The sequence below is a fragment of the Physella acuta genome, unplaced genomic scaffold (genome assembly GCF_028476545.2).
Source record: "Physella acuta isolate Inbredline_101_S28 unplaced genomic scaffold, ASM2847654v3 ptg000794l, whole genome shotgun sequence".
Taxonomy (NCBI): domain Eukaryota; kingdom Metazoa; phylum Mollusca; class Gastropoda; family Physidae; genus Physella; species Physella acuta.
The window spans coordinates 223745-242233 of record NW_026732312.1 but is presented as its reverse complement, the minus strand read 5'-3'; the positions used below and the strand labels follow the sequence as shown (position 1 = coordinate 242233).

The following is an 18489-nucleotide window of genomic DNA, read 5'->3' as shown; positions in this document are numbered from 1 at the left end:
GTGTGCAGTAGAACTGGTTAGTGCTCATCTGCCCACATGCTGGCAGTAGGGTGTCAATGCAATATAACACGACAGTCACAAAACAGTCGAAATAGACCAATTCCGTGTGAGAATTAAATTATACGCAGCATTAGGCAACTAAGATTAACATCTGATTTCTCTATAATATATGATCTATTTATCAAAATGTAAGAAGTTATTTAAATGAATACTGTTCTTGGTTAGTAAAGTTCCCCCACCAAACCCTGACGGTCTATGGAGCAAGTGAAGTAGAGTTCACCTGTTTCTGTGACCTCGGCATATGAAGGGACAGTATGGTCAGCACTATCCCAGCCGCCTTTACTTTCCCTAACGTGTGTTAGGTACCCATCAGAGTTGGGTAAATTCAAGGACGGTCTACTGACTTGAACCCGGATTCGAACTCGAGACTTGCTGGTTAGCAGTCTAGCTTTCTACCGCTAGGCCACACCCCGGTGCGGTTAAGTGCCATTATATTAGTGCTTTTTTGTGAGTTGTTGTTTTTTTTTAGATTTGAAAGTAAACACAAGCTAGATAATTGAAAATATTTAACAACTCTGAAATTAAAATAAAACTGTATTTATGCCAAGTGAAAACAAAGTTACAAGGTTGCAATATTTTCAGATGGTTTAAATTGACACGGCACTGTGGACTCTTTAAGACGAATGCCTTTTTTTAGTGAGGACAAAATGCACTTTTATAAAGGATACAATACAATTCGGCTCATACAAAATAAAACATCAGTCTAAATGTTAGTGGAGCAGCTATGTGTGTTGTCCGCAGGCGCATGTTGACTCTCCCCACTCCGTCTCATGTCCCTACTGCTGGTCGAACCTTGCTTCTTGTTCAGACGGCTTTCTAACGAATGTCTGTCGCTGTTCAAAATTTTCTCAGTGATACTGGCCGAGTCCACATTACTGCCATTGGCTCTTGTCTTGTCGACATTGGACGTCGCCTTCTCTTTGATCCCGTCAACGGTTAAAGTTACGTCTGTGAAAACGGTGGAGGCGTTTTCGTACCTTGACTTATCCAAGTACGTCGCTTTGGCCTGATCTTTTTGTAATGTTTCGTCACTTTCTTCCTCCATCACACTGGTCATGCCGCTTTTAGATTTTCCCCCCGACAGTCGTGATGAATCTACAAAACTAGTGTTTCTTTCACGATAGAGTTTTCGTAAAGCCTTTTTCCATTTCCATGGGTAGCTGGTTAACATTGTGCGGTAGACATCGCGATATTCGCTTCGTATTAACGCATACACTGGCCCATTGACAACGGCATTTCCGTAAAGTGGGATATTGGTGTACACTTTTATCGCTTCTATTGTGTACTCGGGGAAAACATTAAACATCTTAAATGGAAGAACGGATAGGTAGGGCGCCGTGAACAAAATAAACAAACACATCAGTGCTAGAGTAATCTTGACAGTGCTCATTCTCGCGTTAAAGTTGCGCTTCTGTTCATGCGTCCACAAAGCGCTTTCTGCTTTAAAGGATCTCAGCTGTCGAAATACGACGATGCCGATATGACAATTGGCTGCTATGGAAACAGCGATGGCGATATCATTAGGAACCATAAACATGTACGTCAGTAAAAATCTTGGAAGAGTTCCATAAAAATAGCACCTCTTGTGGTATTCAGGGACATGTGGGTTGTAATTATTCCATCCAAGCAACGGTAATAATGCTGTAATAAGTGTATAGAAAACCGCAGCCAGTGTGATATAGATGCATCTTCTAAATGTAATCCAGATATGATACTTGAAAGGAAACATTATAGCCAGATAGCGGTCTACAGAAAGTAGCATTAGACAGTACAGAGACCCAGGGTAAGCGATGAGAGGACTGACTAGTTTCAGCACACACAAGTGTCTATTGTTAGCGATGATGTACTTAGTGGGTGAGACGTAACACATGATCGTAATGGGCAGACACTCGATTCCCATGAAGAAGTCAAACGAAGCTATGGCCATCAAGATGACGTTGCTGTTGTTGTAGAACCCAGGGTACAGCAGGATGCCGAAGAACACCAGTAGGTTCCCGATAACAGCTACAGGGATCATGAGAACTGCAGCAACAATAAAAATAGTTCGGGCTAATTCCACTTGCGGATAATCAAAAGGCTCCATTACCGTTTCGTTTCCGCCTTGAGCCCAATCGTCGGGTTGTCCCAAAAACATGTCGCTAGGTTCTGACATGTCCACAAACTGCGGTCTTCAATATTCTTGTTCTTCTTCTTTAGAACTATTTTATACTGCAAAAAAAATTATAATGACAATTAACCTCAGGTGAAAGAACGCCAAGCCGAAATTTTTTTTTACCCGATGTGGAGAAATAGGTGTTGGCTGGTTCGACTTTTGTTTGTTTGTCCTCCCAGTCCAAGCATATGTCAGTGTTTGCAAATAAATGAAGTAATTAGCTCTGTTTTGGTAGATCCCTAGAGGAGAGGTCGAGTATAGTGTGCAGGAGTGGAGAAAGTTCATAAATTCAACATGAATTGCTGGACGAGATCTATTGAAACCGATAAGGAAGAATGTGGAATGGCTTGCCATGAAGTGGAGAAAAAAACGACCAAACGAGTTCGTTTGCAATGCGTGGTCCCTATGATCAATGTCAAGTAGAAGTGATTTATAATTTTTTTTAAGTATTTATAAAAACAACTATAATATCAAGCTATTAAATACACTTAAAAATGATACTTAATTAAAAGAAAAAAACTTTTCTAATAACATGCGTCTGTATATGCACTAAAAAAAAGAAAGCAATATGACTTCCTTTAAATATTTAAAGAGTAAATAGAAAACCATAGGTCGCTTATAAGTTATATAAAGCTTACTAAATACATACTATAGTGATATACGCTTTTCTTTATACTTATTTAAATAGATGTGTAATACCCGTAATACTAATGTGTATGGTATTAAGAAAGGGTCTCATACAAATACTATCTCAGCATACAGTCCTTTCGTTAAACCAGTATATGTTGCCTGCAAATAGTAAACGAAACCATGTATTATGTAGTATATCTAAACAACGTATGAAATGCCTGAAATAGGAATCGAAGTATGAAAAAATATTTTAGATATTTCCTAAGAATTTTTCTGGTATGCCATTGCCAAACGTATAGCATGCAGAAGAGTTGGAGCGTAGAATAAGCTCAAACAGAACATTCATAGCCTTAACAAAATACAGAAGAGTTAGAGCGTAGTATAAGTTCAAACAGAACATTCATAGCCTTAACAAAATAAAGACACGGGACAAGCAAACAAAAGCGGAAGCCATGATTTTAGTTAGTCCTCACACAACATTGATATCTCCTGGAACAATCGGTGACCTCCGAACCCTGACGTCGACAACAGTTGCAGTAGACAGCAGTCGTGAATGTGACAGTTTGACATGACCGACTTGGAACAGGGAATATAAATTCGAACCTACACTTGTATTACAATCCAGTGTTGTGTCTACCGAATGTTGAAGACGTCCTTGACCAACTAGAACGCCTCAGATCTACTTATGCAGCTCACATTATGGGAAATAAAGTTACCCTTTCTGACCTGATAGGTCGCAGTGCCTTGAGTTCATCTAAGTCTACACTATCTTGGTTAAATTCGGAATCATTAGAAGTAACTAAACATCTTGAGACTCAACGCATCTTGAAACTCAACAAATATCTGAGTGACAAAATATCTCCGACGAGATATCTTTGACAGAAAAGCTCAGCTAAAAAATTTTCCAAGCCAATACTTCTGAGGACAGACTTCTCAAAGACTTAATGTCTTAGGCAAAATATCTCAGACAATATGTGTTATAACTAAAGTATATTACCAACAAAATATCACACGGACAAAATACCTTAAGTAACTTAGAAGCAAGCCAGCTGCGTAAAACTATAAAGCCGTGGTTGGTATGTTGTTGGGATCTTTGTTTTTACAATCATCATTATAGCTTTGTTGAAGACCGCACGCCTGAACACTATGAACCCTAATTAGAGATTTAATTAGGCAGCGATAAATAAGTAAACTGAAACAATTGAAACTATTTTAAGCTAAATGCTATTCAAAAAATGTATGATAAATTAATTAAAACTGTGTATCAAAACAAATTAGTGGTGAAAAATATAACCATAATTAGTTAATTAGTGCATTTTAAAATGCATAAAGTTATGTAAATTGTATAGATCTAGTTTTGAATACAATACTTGAAGTAATTGCTTAATCATATGGTATTAATGTACAAAAATGTTCATCGTACCAGATATTTTCATAACTTTTTACATCGCCATTACTTTATCGCTAACTTTATCGTTAACTTTATCGTTAAGTGAAACCACTGATACTAATTTAGCTTAACCCTAACTCAGCCATGACACTGGCACCTAACCCTGGCTCTCTAACTTAAACCCTGAACCTCATATTCGCTATGATTATAGCTCTATCCTAGAACCTGACGCTAACTCCAGTCTTGTACCTGGCCCTAACCCTAGCTATTATTATTTACATAAATGAAGCCCCCGATCTTCATCTTGGCCTTAACCCTAACCTCATGCCTAAACCTGATCCAGGCTGTTCTCTAATCGTAAACAATACATGGCTCTTACTATTGTCGCCATCCTAAACCTACACCCATCAGAGACGAAAAACATTGAACCTTCTTAAAATATAGTTAGATTTCTAAATAGAGAGGTTTCATTTTTACAATTGCAATCATAAAATAATTTATTACAACCTTATTCAATCTCAGCGACTTTGCATTCTTTTGTTTCCGATTGATTTATCTCTGAGGTTAACAAAAAAAATTACAAATCTTTTTTTTTTAAACCAGGAAATGGTGCAATTTAGAAAAAAAATTCGAAGCTAATTTTAGCAACAAGTGCGCAAAAATATTTTAAATTTCTAAACTTATCACTAGCCGAATTGTTCATGGATTATGCTATCAATCTAATCGATAGCCATAATCTTCATTTGCTCCCTTATGCAAACGAACCCCATAGCCTTAGCGCACATTAAATTGTATCGGGAGGTAAACTTAACTCCACTAGAACAATCGTCTATTGCTCTACCTACAATAGAGGTAAACACCACTAGAACACTCGTCTATTGCTCTACCTACAATAGAGGTAAACTAAACTCCACTAGAACACTCGTCTATTGCTCTACCAACAATAGAGGTAAACTAAACTCCACTAGAACACTCGTCTATTGCTCTACCTACAATAGAGGTAAACTATACTCCACTAGAACACTCGTCTATTGCTCTACCTACAGTAGAGATATACTAAACTCCACTAGAACAATCATATATTGCTCCATGTACAATCTGAGGCAATATATCGTGTTGGCAGACCGTTCCATCAGTGCTGTCAAGGGGTCGTCCATAAATGAGGTCACACTCCTGGGAGAGGGGGGGGGGGTAGGGGGCCTCGTAATTTGTAACAACAAACACAATGTAACAACAAACACCATGTATCAACGAAGAAATTACATCATTACCACAATCGTTTATTGTAATGGAATGTTTATGACAGCAATAAATGAGAAGATAAAATATACAAGCATACATAAGGACGTGTTGTACTAATTTATACGAGTCAAATACATATTTGTATGTACAGTTGTAGAGGAATTATATTGTAAGGCCACTATGTTACAGTGACGCGGTTATTTTTACACTGCATTAAAAAAAATACAAGTCCTTAGTAGCTGCTTTCATTTGATATTGACAGGTCTTACAGTCTTTCAGTGTGATTTCACAAAAGCTGGAAGGGAGTTAACTTGGCTCATGTGAACAATATGGGAGATAACTGGCTCGCGAGAGCAATACAAGTTTATTTGGTTGGTAGCTATTAAAGGAAAGTTCACCTAGTTAATGTCATGAATCAATCACAGCATGCATCAGCTCACAACCTCGGGGAGTTAACTGTTTCATCACAACCCAGGGGAGTTAACTTTAATCACAACCTAAGGAAGATAACTTTAATCACAACCTAAGGGTGTAAAATTTGTTGATAATATCACAACATTGAATGTGTATGACTTGTTCATCCCAGCATAAGGGAGCTAACTATTCTACAAGTAGTGCTGGTAGGACGAATATCCAAAGAAAGCGGTACCGAGGCAAGTATAATTAAAAATAATGAGATAATGAACAGCACATAACAGGAATGAGTAGTTGGAATGTGAGAAAAAATATAAAATATATTGGAATGTCACCACATAACAAACATACACAAAGTTGAATAAATTGTATCCAAACACCATACCCCTTCTGAATTTAATAAAAAATGTATCCTTAAAATGTAGTCCTTTTCTTAAAGAAAATATTTTAAAATGTTTCTGTGAAAGGCTACAAAGTTCAACTCTGATGATCACCCCCCATCCCCCTAAAATAGTGGTACACCAAATACCTGTGTGTACATATAGTGGCACTTGTATATTTCACACCCAACACTTGTGTACACAGTTACACATCAAATACCAGTGGGCCCAGTTACATAAAATACCTGTGTGTAGAAATAGTAGTACCAGTGTGTTCAACACCCAGTAGTTGAGTGTACAGTTACACACAAGTCCCAGTGTTTACTAAAGGTTAACATCAGGTGACATTAGACTAAAGTAAAAACAGCCAGGCCAGATTTCTCAGTCAGGGTAAACAATTGGACTGGTACAGTTGACTACTGTAAACAATTACTCGTAAATAATGTTTTTTTTTAACTAAAGGATTTCATCAAGTTAACAATGCTAGATTTAAAATTTATTTTTACTATTATAAAAAAAAAAAATCATTTTATACTAGCTTTATAACTGTGTAATTAATTACACAAATGTGCAATTAACAAATTATTTGACAACAATAAAAAGCCTGTCAACTTTTTAACAGTGACCAGATAAAAATCTCATTGCTGCCTTAGAGAGGAATGGTTGCAACATTCATGTTTAGTAAACTAGGTCACGACCTACATTTGCATGACCCATACAACCCTAAGATATGACCTACATTAACAGAGCCATGACCTACATTAGCTTGACAATAACCCATACCATACAATCCTAAAATAATCAACTAGCAGGCATAGATTGACCATGACATACGTTCACTTGACCCCATGACCCATACACCCTTAAATGACTAACATAACCTAGACCATCAATCATATTATTCTAAGACATGACCATGACCTACATGAAGCTGACCGTGACCCATAATTCCTGGGCATGGCCTACATATAGATTTACCCATTAGGTGCAGACATGCTACTAGTTGATCATACAAACTGTGAGTCAGGTACAACGTAAGAACAGGTGAGTTTAATCATTCCAGGAGATGGGCACCCATTTATGTTGCTTCTCTATCTCCTCCATCAGGTGGCAAATGGTTCCATATGTGTTCTCAAAGTCGTCGTTGACGATGACCTCATCAAACATGCCCTTGTACAATTTCTCCATTTCTTTACTCTCTTTCACAGTCCGAATGAATTTTTCTTCCTAATTAATTTAAAATTATCATTGGTAAACAAAATAAAACGGTTTACAATTAAAATATCTGCAATACATAGGCATAAGTCATCAAGATTTTTTAGACAGAACATTTTTAAAAGATGCTGTCCTGTTCTTTAAGTAAAGAATACTACTCATGAACTAACATGCTGACAAAATAAATTTTTAACTAATATAGCAAAAGAGAGAAAGATAATTAAAAGATTTAAATATACTGACCAAAAATAATTCTGATCTGCTGTCAACCCGCACCTAAAATAGATTAAAAACAAAACACAAGTTGTGAACTTTGCTCTTGATTCATTGGTTATAAAAACTTTATGTGACTAAGTCTATCGACAAGTCAATTTTTCAATTTTTAATCTCCCCCCCCCCTCCATTAGAATACAGCCAAGATGTCTCCATCAAACTTTCTCTCAAGTTAACCCCATAAAATTCAGGGTTAGGGATGGCAAAGGTCAAGGTGACTTACATTGTTATTGATTTTCTTTCCTTCGTTGTACATGACTTTGAGTGCCTCAATGCTGGGAGCAGCGATGAAGATGATGTAAGGTTTGAAATCAGGAGACTGGATGAACTTGAGGGACTGAAATCACAAGTGTTATTTTTTAAAGAGGGATGTCAAACATAGCTGGTGCATGAAATCACAGTGTTTGTATACAATAGTCTAAGCAAAAAATGGCATCTTAAGAAATTTTAATATCATATTACAGTTATCCTGTTGCTTGATACAAACATAAGCAAAAAACTTTAAACAAATTCACTGGACAACACTCAATAGGGACTAGATTTTGCTGGAATAGAATTATAAATTCCCTGCCATTCCATTCTATCCCCACCCATGATGGAAGTTACACTTCAGCAGATTAGTTACACCCCTCAAATAATAAACATTTGAAAAATTGATGTACCCAACATATTACAAACCCCTACAACAATAAAAATAAACAATGGACAATGACCACAATAAACTACATACCCTAAAAATACAACAAATAAACACAGACACACCTACCTAACTAAAATTCACCTTATCCCACAAAGACACACCTACCCTAGCTAAAATATCCTACACCCTAACCCTGGCTAAAGTGTCCCATACCTCAGCACAAAACCCTAACTTTGGCTAGAAAGTGTCCCTCCCTCCCTCAAAGATAACACCATCCTGGCTAATTCCCCCCCCCCCCCCACCCCACCCAAAAAACAGACCTACCCTGGCTGAAATGTCCAGCACACAAATCTTCCCACTTCTGATGACCTCTTTGATTGTAGATAGACGAGTACCGTACAAATGGCCTCCAAACTCTCCGTGATCAATGTACATGTTTTTCTTTATTTCAGCCTCCATCGTCTCTCCATCAATGAAGTAATAACCACGACCATCCTGCTCATTAGGACCCTTAGGACGTGATGTATCTGGTAACAAAAAAAAACACTTTCATCTTGAGCAAACAGAGATACACTAAAACAGTGGTAGACTATAATTGTAAGAATAGTAAGATAAAAACAAAAAGTTATCAAAGAGCAAATTATGTTAGCATCCTTACAGTGTAAAGACAATGATATTTTTACAGGTGTAACCTTAATAGTCCAGCTTTTCCTAGATAATATTTATAAGGCTGTCCACATTTACTTTTAAATAATGGAATACTAAGTATTCCTTGCAAAATGTAATCAAACATTGTCACGGGAAAAAAGAAAAAAATTTAACCCAGAGACAACAGCAAGGTAGTTAAAAAAAAAAAAATTTTAAATTCTCACGTGGTATAGCAGCTCCATATTTGCTAGGGTTATCTTTGATCAGACGTTCTTTCAGTGAGCGCTTGCCGACGCCCTGAGCGCCAACCAGAACCAAAGTACTTCTGTGAGTTTTGGATCTTTCAACTTCCTCGTACACTTTGATATCACAACGATCAAACTCTGGAGATGAAATTTTTTAAACTGGAGTTTTTTTAAATACACTAAGTCAGGTAGCATTTATTCAATGACTGACAACTACTACAGTAAATGAACAAAACAAAAAAATGAAAAGTGCATTTACCAACCTGTAGTTTCTGATGAGTTGTAGCCTATTCTCTTCTTTCTTTTGGTTTTTAGACCACACACTAAAAACAGAATTCAGTGTGTTAGTTTTTTCATTTACAATTTGTTGATTTAGTTAACAAGCCAGTACTAAAACAATTTGCAATTGTTAAAATAAAATATTTCAAACAGCCTTCATTATCTGCTGTATTGGTGAAGTCTAAAAAATGTGTAAGTGAAAATAATTTGTTTCAGTTAACTCACATAAACTGGTCTTTGTCTTAGTCAGCTCTGGCTGCACATAGGCACTTCTCTTCTCTTGTAAAGTCCTGGATGGGATCAAACCAACAGGGGCATTGGGGATCTCTGCCAGCTTGGCCTGAATGTTAAAACTGGGTTAGTCATTACCTTTGTGGTTATCAGTCCTTCTTATAAACTGCTACATAAAACTAAAATGGTTGAGAATATATGCTCCACAAGGAGTAAAGTGGACTAAATGAAGTCAGTCACATTAAAACAAAATCTCTCATAAAATACAACATGAGGTCTCGTAATGCAATCACTCAAATGATTTTTTAAAAAACTAAACAGACATGAAAACAAATCCCCACAAACACAAGAATCAACTCACCTGCCACCAATTTTCATCTGTGTTGTCCACTACATCCAATATATCCCCCTCTCTAAATGGCAGTCCAGCTTTCTTACATGGAATCAGTCTGTCAGTCATTGGATCATAATTAAAGCAAGCTCTCATGTAGACCTAGAAACCACCAAAAAATTATTCAGTAAACACTGCCTCAAACATAAAATCCACTACTTTAAGGGATAAGGTAAAATTGATGATCCACACTATTCGTGCTTTGTATCATTAAGGTTGTACAATGGTATCTTTTTTTTCTATGTTGTTTTTTTTTTTTTTTGCTTTATTCAGTTCTGGCACAAAAATTATATTAGGAATCACAGGATCTGCTGAGGGCTAACTAGATTAACAAGGAGAAAAATTGAAATGAGAACTCACGGGGTCTGCTGAGGGCTAATTAGATTAACCAGGATAAAAATTGAAATGAGAACTCACGGGGTCTGCTGAGGGCTAATTAGATTAACCAGGATAAAAATTGAAATGAGAACTCACGGGGTCTGCTGAGGGCTAATTAGATTAACCAGGATAAAAATTGAAATGAGAACTCACGGGGTCTGCTGAGGGCTAATTAGATTAACCAGGATAAAAATTGAAATGAGAACTCACGGGGTCTGCTGAGGGCTAACTAGATTAACCAGGAGAAAAATTGAAATGAGAACTCACGGGATCTGCTGAGGGCTAATTAGATTAACCAGGATAAAAATTGAAATGAGAACTCACGGGGTCTGCTGAGGGCTAAATAGATTAACCAGGAGGAAAATTGAAATGAGAACTCACAGGGTCTGAGAACTGCTGGTCCAGCGCTGAGGGCACAATCTTAAAGGTGATGGAACTCTCGGCCTCCTTCAGCACAATCATCATGTCCTCTGGGACAAAGACAGGGATCCCGTTGACCTCTTTAACAATGTCCCCGACCCGGAGTAGACCTGGTGTCATAAAGTGCAAGCAAACGTTTTTTATTTAAAGACTTTTGTTTACACAGAATTAAAGCTAAAAGTCAAGCGTATTGACAGTTAAAGTTTTAAAAAAAACTATAGCAAATATAGGTGCTATAAATATCTTTTGCACCTTGTTTGTCAGCCAAACTGTCCTGTAAAATTCTGGCAATGACAGGAACATTCTCTTCATCTAACTTGACAGTTATTCCCTACAGAAGAAAAAAAGATTTTTACTAAAGCATTGATAAACTTTCTTAACGGTTTATTCCTATTTGTTAAGTTATGATAAACTTTCTTAAGGGTGTATTCCTATTTGTTAAGGACAGATGAAGTTTAGAATCTGATTCTGTGACCTTGGCATGTGTAGGGTTCTATTGTGTATTGATACATTTATACAACACAGTATACGCAACAGCACAGCAACAACATGTTACTCAATTTTAGGCTTATAACAAAATGTGTTTGTAAATAGTATACAAATCAACCAGTTGTCCATAATGATGGATGCAACAATTTGTATATGACATACGAGCGGTTGCTTGCCTGCAACAGTATGTGAATGGCATACAAACATGTGAAATACATAGTAGTTGTTGAAACAAAGTGTGAATGACATACCAAATATAAATGACATACAAGCATTTGCAACATTTGAGTAACATACCAGTGGCTGCTTGCCATTTTTCCTGATGGTGACGTATCTATGTTGTTCTCCAACAGCATCAAACACAGGAGGGGGCGGAGCAGCTAACTCCATGTCTTCAGCAAACACTTCATCAAACATTTTTTTGGCCACGCAATCATGGGTAGTCAGCAGGGACTGTAAAGGAGAAGAAACAACTACATTAGCATGTAGAGTGTGGGTGTAATGGCATTAGACATAAACAAAAGAGAGGTTACAGTCAAGTATTGTAAGGATGATACATCATAATTATATACCATAATCAGCTTTGAAAGCTCTTTATGAAAACAGTGGCACACAGATTGCATCAGATATCCGTAACAAAAATAATAGGATACCATACCTCAAATGGTTATACCTACCATAAAGTAAGGTAAAGTTTCCCTTTCAAACCTAACGGTCTATGGGGCAAGTGAAGTAGAGTTCACTTGTTTCTGTGACCTCGACAAATGAAGAGATAGTGTGGTCAGCACTATGCCCAGCCGCCTTTACTTTCCCTAATGTTAGTTAGGAACCCATCAGAGTTGGGTGGACTCAGGGACGGTCTACTGACTTGAACCCAGATTCGAACTCGAGACTTACGGGTTAGCAGTCCAGCTCTCTACCGCTAGACCACTCCGTCCCACATACCTACCATAGGCTGTGGTTTTAGTTATACCTACCATCAGATGTGTTTTTTGTTATACATACCATACGTTATGGTTTTTGTTATACCTACCTTTGGTTAAGGTTTTTGTTATACCTACCATAAGTTGTAGTTTTTGTTATACCTACCATAAGTTGTGGTTTTTGTTATACCTACCATATGTTATGGTTTTTGTTACACCTACCATCAGATGTGGTTTTTGTTACACCTACCATACGTTGTGGTTTTTGTTATACCTACCATAGGTTAAGGTTTTTGTTACACCTACCATCAGATGTGGTTTTTGTTACACCTACCATCAGATGTGGTTTTTGTTACACCTACCATCAGATGTGGCTTCTGTAGTATTTGCTTCAGCTCTGTAACATTCTTGCTGGGGGAAGCTGGGGCTGAAATAATTTCCAAAACGTCATGCAAGTTCTCTTCACCTCTGTCATCTGCTGGGTCGGGCAGTTGGAGGCCAAGTATATCGTATATCTGCACAATAAAAATACTACATGTATCAGTTGGTGTTTGCATCATTTATCTGCACACAATAAAAATATTACAGGTGTTGGTGTGTGAGTATATTGTATATTTGCGTACAGTACAAATATTGCATGAGTCACTTGAAGGTAAAGTACATAACATGAACAATGTAAAACTGACAGCTTACAACACTGATTTTACCACACATGCAATGGGGAAAGAATTGACAAGCTTATACTCCTTTGTTTCAAATTGTTACAGTTACATCAAATAACATTTTTATCACATAAATTTACTTAAAAAGCCCTTTTATAATACTGACATATAATTTCTTTTGCAAATAGGAAAAATTAGTTGCAGATAATATCTTAAACATAATGTCAAATTTTCCCACAAAAGATTAAAGTACTACTGACCTCAGCAAGAGCCTGATACTCTGGTTCACCAAGAACATCATTTAGCAAATCCAACTCATCGTGAGAAGCGCCAAAATCTTCCAACTCCGCCAGGAGTTCTTGCATGTTCTCAAAAGCCTCTGAAGAAGATATTCATTTCACAAGATAAGATGTCAATTTAGCAGCAGTAACTACTAAATGATAATAATGAATACAAATGTTAAAACCACACGATGGTCAAAGATTATGACCTTAGTAAAAGCTTGTATTAAAAGTAGAAACATAACAAAGATATATAATTTCAAGAGAGTTTAAGAAATTATCTTTAACTTAAATCGAACAACTATACCAATTTTATGTCCTCCCTATATCGGAATATCTTATATTGATGACTAAAAAATCTCCCATGTAAAGAACAGAATTTTAAGGAATATAATAGTTATGAAGTGAAAAAAAGAGAATGCATATTCTTATTCTCCATTGGATGGAGTTTCCACTTCATTCTGTTTCAAATAATAACAAAAGTAGGTGCAGCAAAGTGGAAGTTTGTGTCATAGGTGTTTGAGGGTGGTACAGTTTCTTTATATTAGCACAAAATATGTTAACATGTCAGAACAGCTCAAACAAAGATGCTTGTGTTTACAGATGACAAAAGTGTATTACTGATGGGTAGACAAACTGCACTTACCAAGGGCTGCAACCTTTGGCGGTGTGTCCTGCTGGTATCTTGGCTGCGGCATTTTTCTTTATCTTTTGAACACCACAGCAACTGGAGCTTCAGACAGAAACAAAAACAAGTGGTTAAGTTTAGTACAGAACTTGCTAAATTGTTGCTTGTTTGTTGCCGGGGTCCAAAAATAGAGGAATTAAAATAATCCATCCACCAGACATTGTCAAGTAATCTACGACCACTGGGCATCTATGTGTGCTATCAGCTATTCCTAGATAGCCAATTTAAAACATGAGTAAATGTAAACAATATCAGCTATTCCTAGATAGCCAATTTAAAACATGAGTAAATGTAAACAATGGCAGTGCTACATTTCTTGGATCTTACTTGTTGAGGTGTGGGTTTGTCCACACTACAACCCAGACACCACAGGATACGTTTTATGAAAAAGTTTAGTTTGATGACCTCGCAAAGTCGAGGCAAAGATTACACGAATGCAGAGGATCCAGTGCCATTTGCAGTTTAGTTTAGACATGGATAGTAGTAGCCCATAATATCCCTTATTTAGGATGTGAAGAACTAATGTAGGTGCAGGGAAGTGCTTTGGCACCAGTGAGTGTCTATTGTGCAGCTTGAATGCTCATCATAGTGCAAAATGCCCAGATACTAAGATAGCTGCACGGAACTCACATATTTTAAAATTTTCTGGAATGTACTCAACTTCCAAGTCTCATAGTCATATGATGGATGGTGCAGTAATGCACAAAAGACAAACAAATATTTATATACATTATACATATATATAACATTTTATTCCGGCAGTCCTTTCTCTTATGCAGTTATCAGTAAAGAATGAAATACAGTGGTACTTTGAGAAACAAATTTAGTTTGTTCCATAACATTAGTTGTATGTCAAATTGTTTCTATTGTATCTGTGGTCTGAAATAATTGTCTTTTAAAACTGATAACTTATTTCACGTCTGTCGCAAATAGTAAAAAAGTGATTGTGCAAATGTGGCATAGTAGTCCATACTATACGGCATACTGAAATTTCATGATTATTATGGATTTATTTTTTATTTATTTTTTTGCAGTTTAAAATGTTTTTTTAATTAATTAGTTTTTTAAGCTGTATCATTGTTTAGTTGCAATAATAATGCAAAGGACCACTTGATTTTTCCTTACCTCTTTAAAAAGACATAGGCCTATATAACGAAGGGGAAAAAAAAGAGCTAAACATACATTTAAAAATTTTTTTACACTTTATATAAAATATATATTAAAATGTTGGCCATTATTATTATTTCTCTTCTAATGTTTATTTAAACGTAATGTCATTTTCTAGTGTATCAGTCCTAAATTTTCTACTGATATTTTTCAGTTATGCCTACATATTTAATGATACTTTTACAAAAAAGTAGGCTTATTATTAAATGTTAGCATTCTATGAAAGACATGTAGGCTACATCTCCTGTGCCAGTTTCTGACTGTAATGCTCATTTTGCATGTGTGGTAGAAGGCCTCTTAGCTCTTATGAACTCACAATGCCCCCAAATACATTTTCCGTATTACTTCCGGGAAGAAGAAAATTAGCAGATGATCAATGGAGTAAGGACATTTAGAAATAGCCTATTTCTAGAATAATTTTTAATCTAGACCTAGAATTAGATTTTTTTTTTAAAAACAGGACTAAACACATGTGATCAATCTAAATGTAAAGTATATTGCCTACTTGTTTAGTTGGGAAAAAAGCAACAATAAAAAAGCATGAAACCAAAAAATCATGTCTAGCAAATTGTGTGTCACTATTTACTCATAATTATGCAGGTATGTCTCGATTTGTGTTTCATGCTTTACAAAGAACCAACACAATGAAGTAAAATTATTAAATTATTGATTACCCAGAATCTAGAGAATCAGGTGAAACTAAATTACTAATTAATTTAATTAACTAAACTCTAGGATTAGAGAACCAGGACTATTGGTATAAGAAATAGCCTAGTGAATTTGTGTCCTAGGCTATAGGATGAGATGCTATGCTGCTAACGATAGGTAGTTGGACCTAGAATCTTCTTATTAAAATTAAAATCTAGGCCCAATTCTAAATTGTTAAAATGAACAATAGTGTGGAATGTTATTAGTACTTTATAAATTCATATGCTTTTTTTGAGAAATTGGAAATAGCGTAAATTACTAATTCCTGTCAACAGAAATTACTCAAACTTTGACAGAAGGCAGAAAATTAAATCTTTTACTTATATATAAAATTCCATTTATATATCTGAAAAAGTACTAAAGTTAGAGTTAAAGGCTTTTGAAAAACTAAAAGTTGAATAAGCTCCACTTCCGGTTATCAAAAAAAAAAAAAAACCTATGTTTTTCCGACTCAAAGTCGTGTAAAACATCAAGATTTGTGAAATCTAAATTTAGATTTTTTTGCACGATTACAATACTTCCTCTAGGCCTATACTTCATATACGAGAAAGTAAAAATGTCTAGGCCCCTAAACTTTAAAAATTATATCAGAAAAAGTTTTGAGTTCAAATTAGGACCTACAAGACTAAGGCCTAGGCCCGCCATATGATAAATATATGAGGGTTTTTTAAAGTGGGGTTTTCAGAATGGCCAAGGCTATTCCCAGCCGACTGTGAATAGCCCCAATACGGCTATTCACAGTCGGCTGTCATTTCATGCTAAATATAACTGGAAATAGGCCCCTAATAAAATCATTTATTGTGACTGGGGAGTGAGATATAGATTAAGCAAGCAGTACTATTTTTATTGTGTTATATATTTTATTAAAAAAATGTATTAGGCCTATGGTTTAAGTTTAGTTTTTAGGCTCATATCAGACTTATCTCTTACAGGCTACACAGTACATAAGTCATAGATGATCAATTATGCACTCTAAATCTATGCTAGACTAATATCTTGTAATTTTTAAATAAATAATAAGCCTACTAATTAAGCATCAGTTTAGTTGGTTGTTCATATCGCTATTCAACTATCAATTACTATTAAAAATTCAAATAGAATAGGCCTAAACATCAGGTGAAATGTCCTTTTTCATCAGCTATAATTCAGTTTCCAAAAATCTATGGGACAGGTCTTTTTTTTTTTTTTTCACAAATGAAAAAAAAAATTAACACAAGTTACCCTTCCATGAGTAACTGGGAAAATTATTATGATATGAGTTAGAACCTGCACCTTCCAGCATGTTAGCCACTCTCCATGTCCACTCGACCACACATCTTCATGTCAATTTGGGTATTTTAAGATTAAATCTAGCAAAAACGGTCACGACTGTTGACTGTCAATTAGACACTAACTTAGTTTCAGAATATTGATCACGGAGTTCTGAAAGAGCCTATCATTGTGTGTGTCTTACAAAAGAGAAACTTGGGTAATAACTTAAGCTGGATGTAGAAATGTAGCCTTATCCTAAATTATTATCCTTAGGCCTAAACAAAAAAAAAGTTATTTTAAGACTTCTCTGGGGGATTTGCACTTCCATAACAACATTCATTGATTCTAAAAATTTATTACCATGGCCTAAAATTAAAATTTCTGAATATTTTCATGCTTAAATTTTTATTTTTACAGTCACTTTGATAAACTTTGATTGCAAAACAAAAAAAAAAACGTTTTTTATTAATGTCAACATTGAATAATGATGGAGGATTCTCGTCAACTCGGTAAATTCCAGGCTCACCTGCACCTGGCCTAATGAATAAAAAACAATTTGGGTAATCTATCGTTTTGGGTACGTAAAATCGCCCGCGACTTGTAATGTGAAAACCAGGTGACTCCTTAAATTTTAATAATTATTTCACATTTTGAGGAGGATTTATATTTTTTAAAATACAAAAATGTTTCGTTGTTTCATTTATGTAGGCTGTTTTTAAAGAATTGAATTAAAACTTTTCAGTAATAAATGAAGACTAGCGATGTTTCCAACAGATGCAACCATGCTCATTTACTATAGCAGCCATCTTGTTTAAGTTTTATTTTTATAAGCTTTTAGCGCGAGATCAGGGGGAAGCCACTCTATTTTACAAATGGCTGCTGTTTATATAGCAAATCTTGGTCTCAGACACTGCTGTTTAAAGTTAATTTCTGGCCTATATCGATATATTTAGCCATTGATTTAGGTTTATTATTATTCATTTATCTATAATATTTGACACAAACATATGACAATATACCCCTAAGCCTTGACAATGAGGTAACGTTTTCGTACATTAGGGCGATTTTACGTACCCAAAACGATAGATTACCACAATTTGTTTGTCGGTGGATGGTAGATATAGTTCTAGTTATATTTAGAACTTATTATACTATACTTCAATGTAATTTAAATAATTTAAGCTCAAAATATGTTAGCACCATTGAACAAGAAATAAATTGCAAACTCAATATGAAAAATACCTGTAATTTTTCAAATATTTTACATAAGTGGTCACAACAACTGTTTCACTTCCGTATTCATATCCGACTAAATGTCGAAAATTAAGTGAA

The 18489-nt window shown here is 35.6% G+C and overlaps 2 protein-coding genes across 3 annotated transcripts; both read right to left on the bottom strand.

Annotated features, from left to right (window-relative positions):
• Positions 1 to 631: 631 nt before the first annotated feature.
• Positions 632 to 4813, bottom strand: LOC131951021 (adenosine receptor A2a). Its single transcript, XM_059313277.1, has 3 exons — positions 4740 to 4813; positions 3867 to 3995; positions 632 to 2268 (listed from the first exon to the last, which is right to left on the bottom strand). Exon 3 carries the CDS (start codon positions 2210 to 2212, stop codon positions 764 to 766), a length of 1449 nt encoding a protein of 482 aa, XP_059169260.1. The 5' UTR covers positions 2213 to 2268; positions 3867 to 3995; positions 4740 to 4813; the 3' UTR covers positions 632 to 763.
• A 683-nt stretch (positions 4814 to 5496) lies between these two features.
• On the bottom strand, positions 5497 to 18465 carry LOC131951019 (MAGUK p55 subfamily member 2). 2 transcript variants are annotated; one of them, XM_059313276.1, is made up of 15 exons: positions 18400 to 18465; positions 13990 to 14076; positions 13323 to 13441; positions 12763 to 12915; positions 11775 to 11930; positions 11241 to 11319; positions 10950 to 11098; positions 10161 to 10292; positions 9794 to 9908; positions 9553 to 9612; positions 9269 to 9427; positions 8721 to 8923; positions 7980 to 8093; positions 7727 to 7759; positions 5497 to 7495 (listed from the first exon to the last, which is right to left on the bottom strand). In XM_059313276.1, the coding sequence occupies exons 2-15, from the start codon at positions 14039 to 14041 to the stop codon at positions 7319 to 7321; spliced, it is 1701 nt and encodes a 566-aa protein (XP_059169259.1). In that variant the 5' UTR covers positions 14042 to 14076; positions 18400 to 18465; the 3' UTR covers positions 5497 to 7318. The 2 variants fall into 2 exon arrangements, with proteins under 2 accessions (XP_059169259.1, XP_059169258.1); XM_059313275.1 differs by having other exon boundaries at positions 13990 to 14070.
• Positions 18466 to 18489: the final 24 nt, after the last annotated feature.

Bases quoted from the DNA above. Each gene is read 5' to 3' on its own strand.
- LOC131951019 (XM_059313276.1), bottom strand. From the start codon at position 14,041: ATGCCGCAGCCAAGATACCAGCAGGACACACCGCCAAAGGTTGCAGCC. The intron at 8,924-9,268 runs GTGAGAATTTAA...TTTTGTTACCAG, and splicing joins ATATGGAGCTGCTATACCAC to ATACATCACGTCCTAAGGGT. The intron at 7,760-7,979 runs GTAAGTCACCTT...AATCTATTTTAG, and splicing joins GAAAGAAAATCAATAACAAT to GTGCGGGTTGACAGCAGATC.
- LOC131951021 (XM_059313277.1), bottom strand. From the start codon at position 2,212: ATGTCAGAACCTAGCGACATGTTTTTGGGACAACCCGACGATTGGGCT.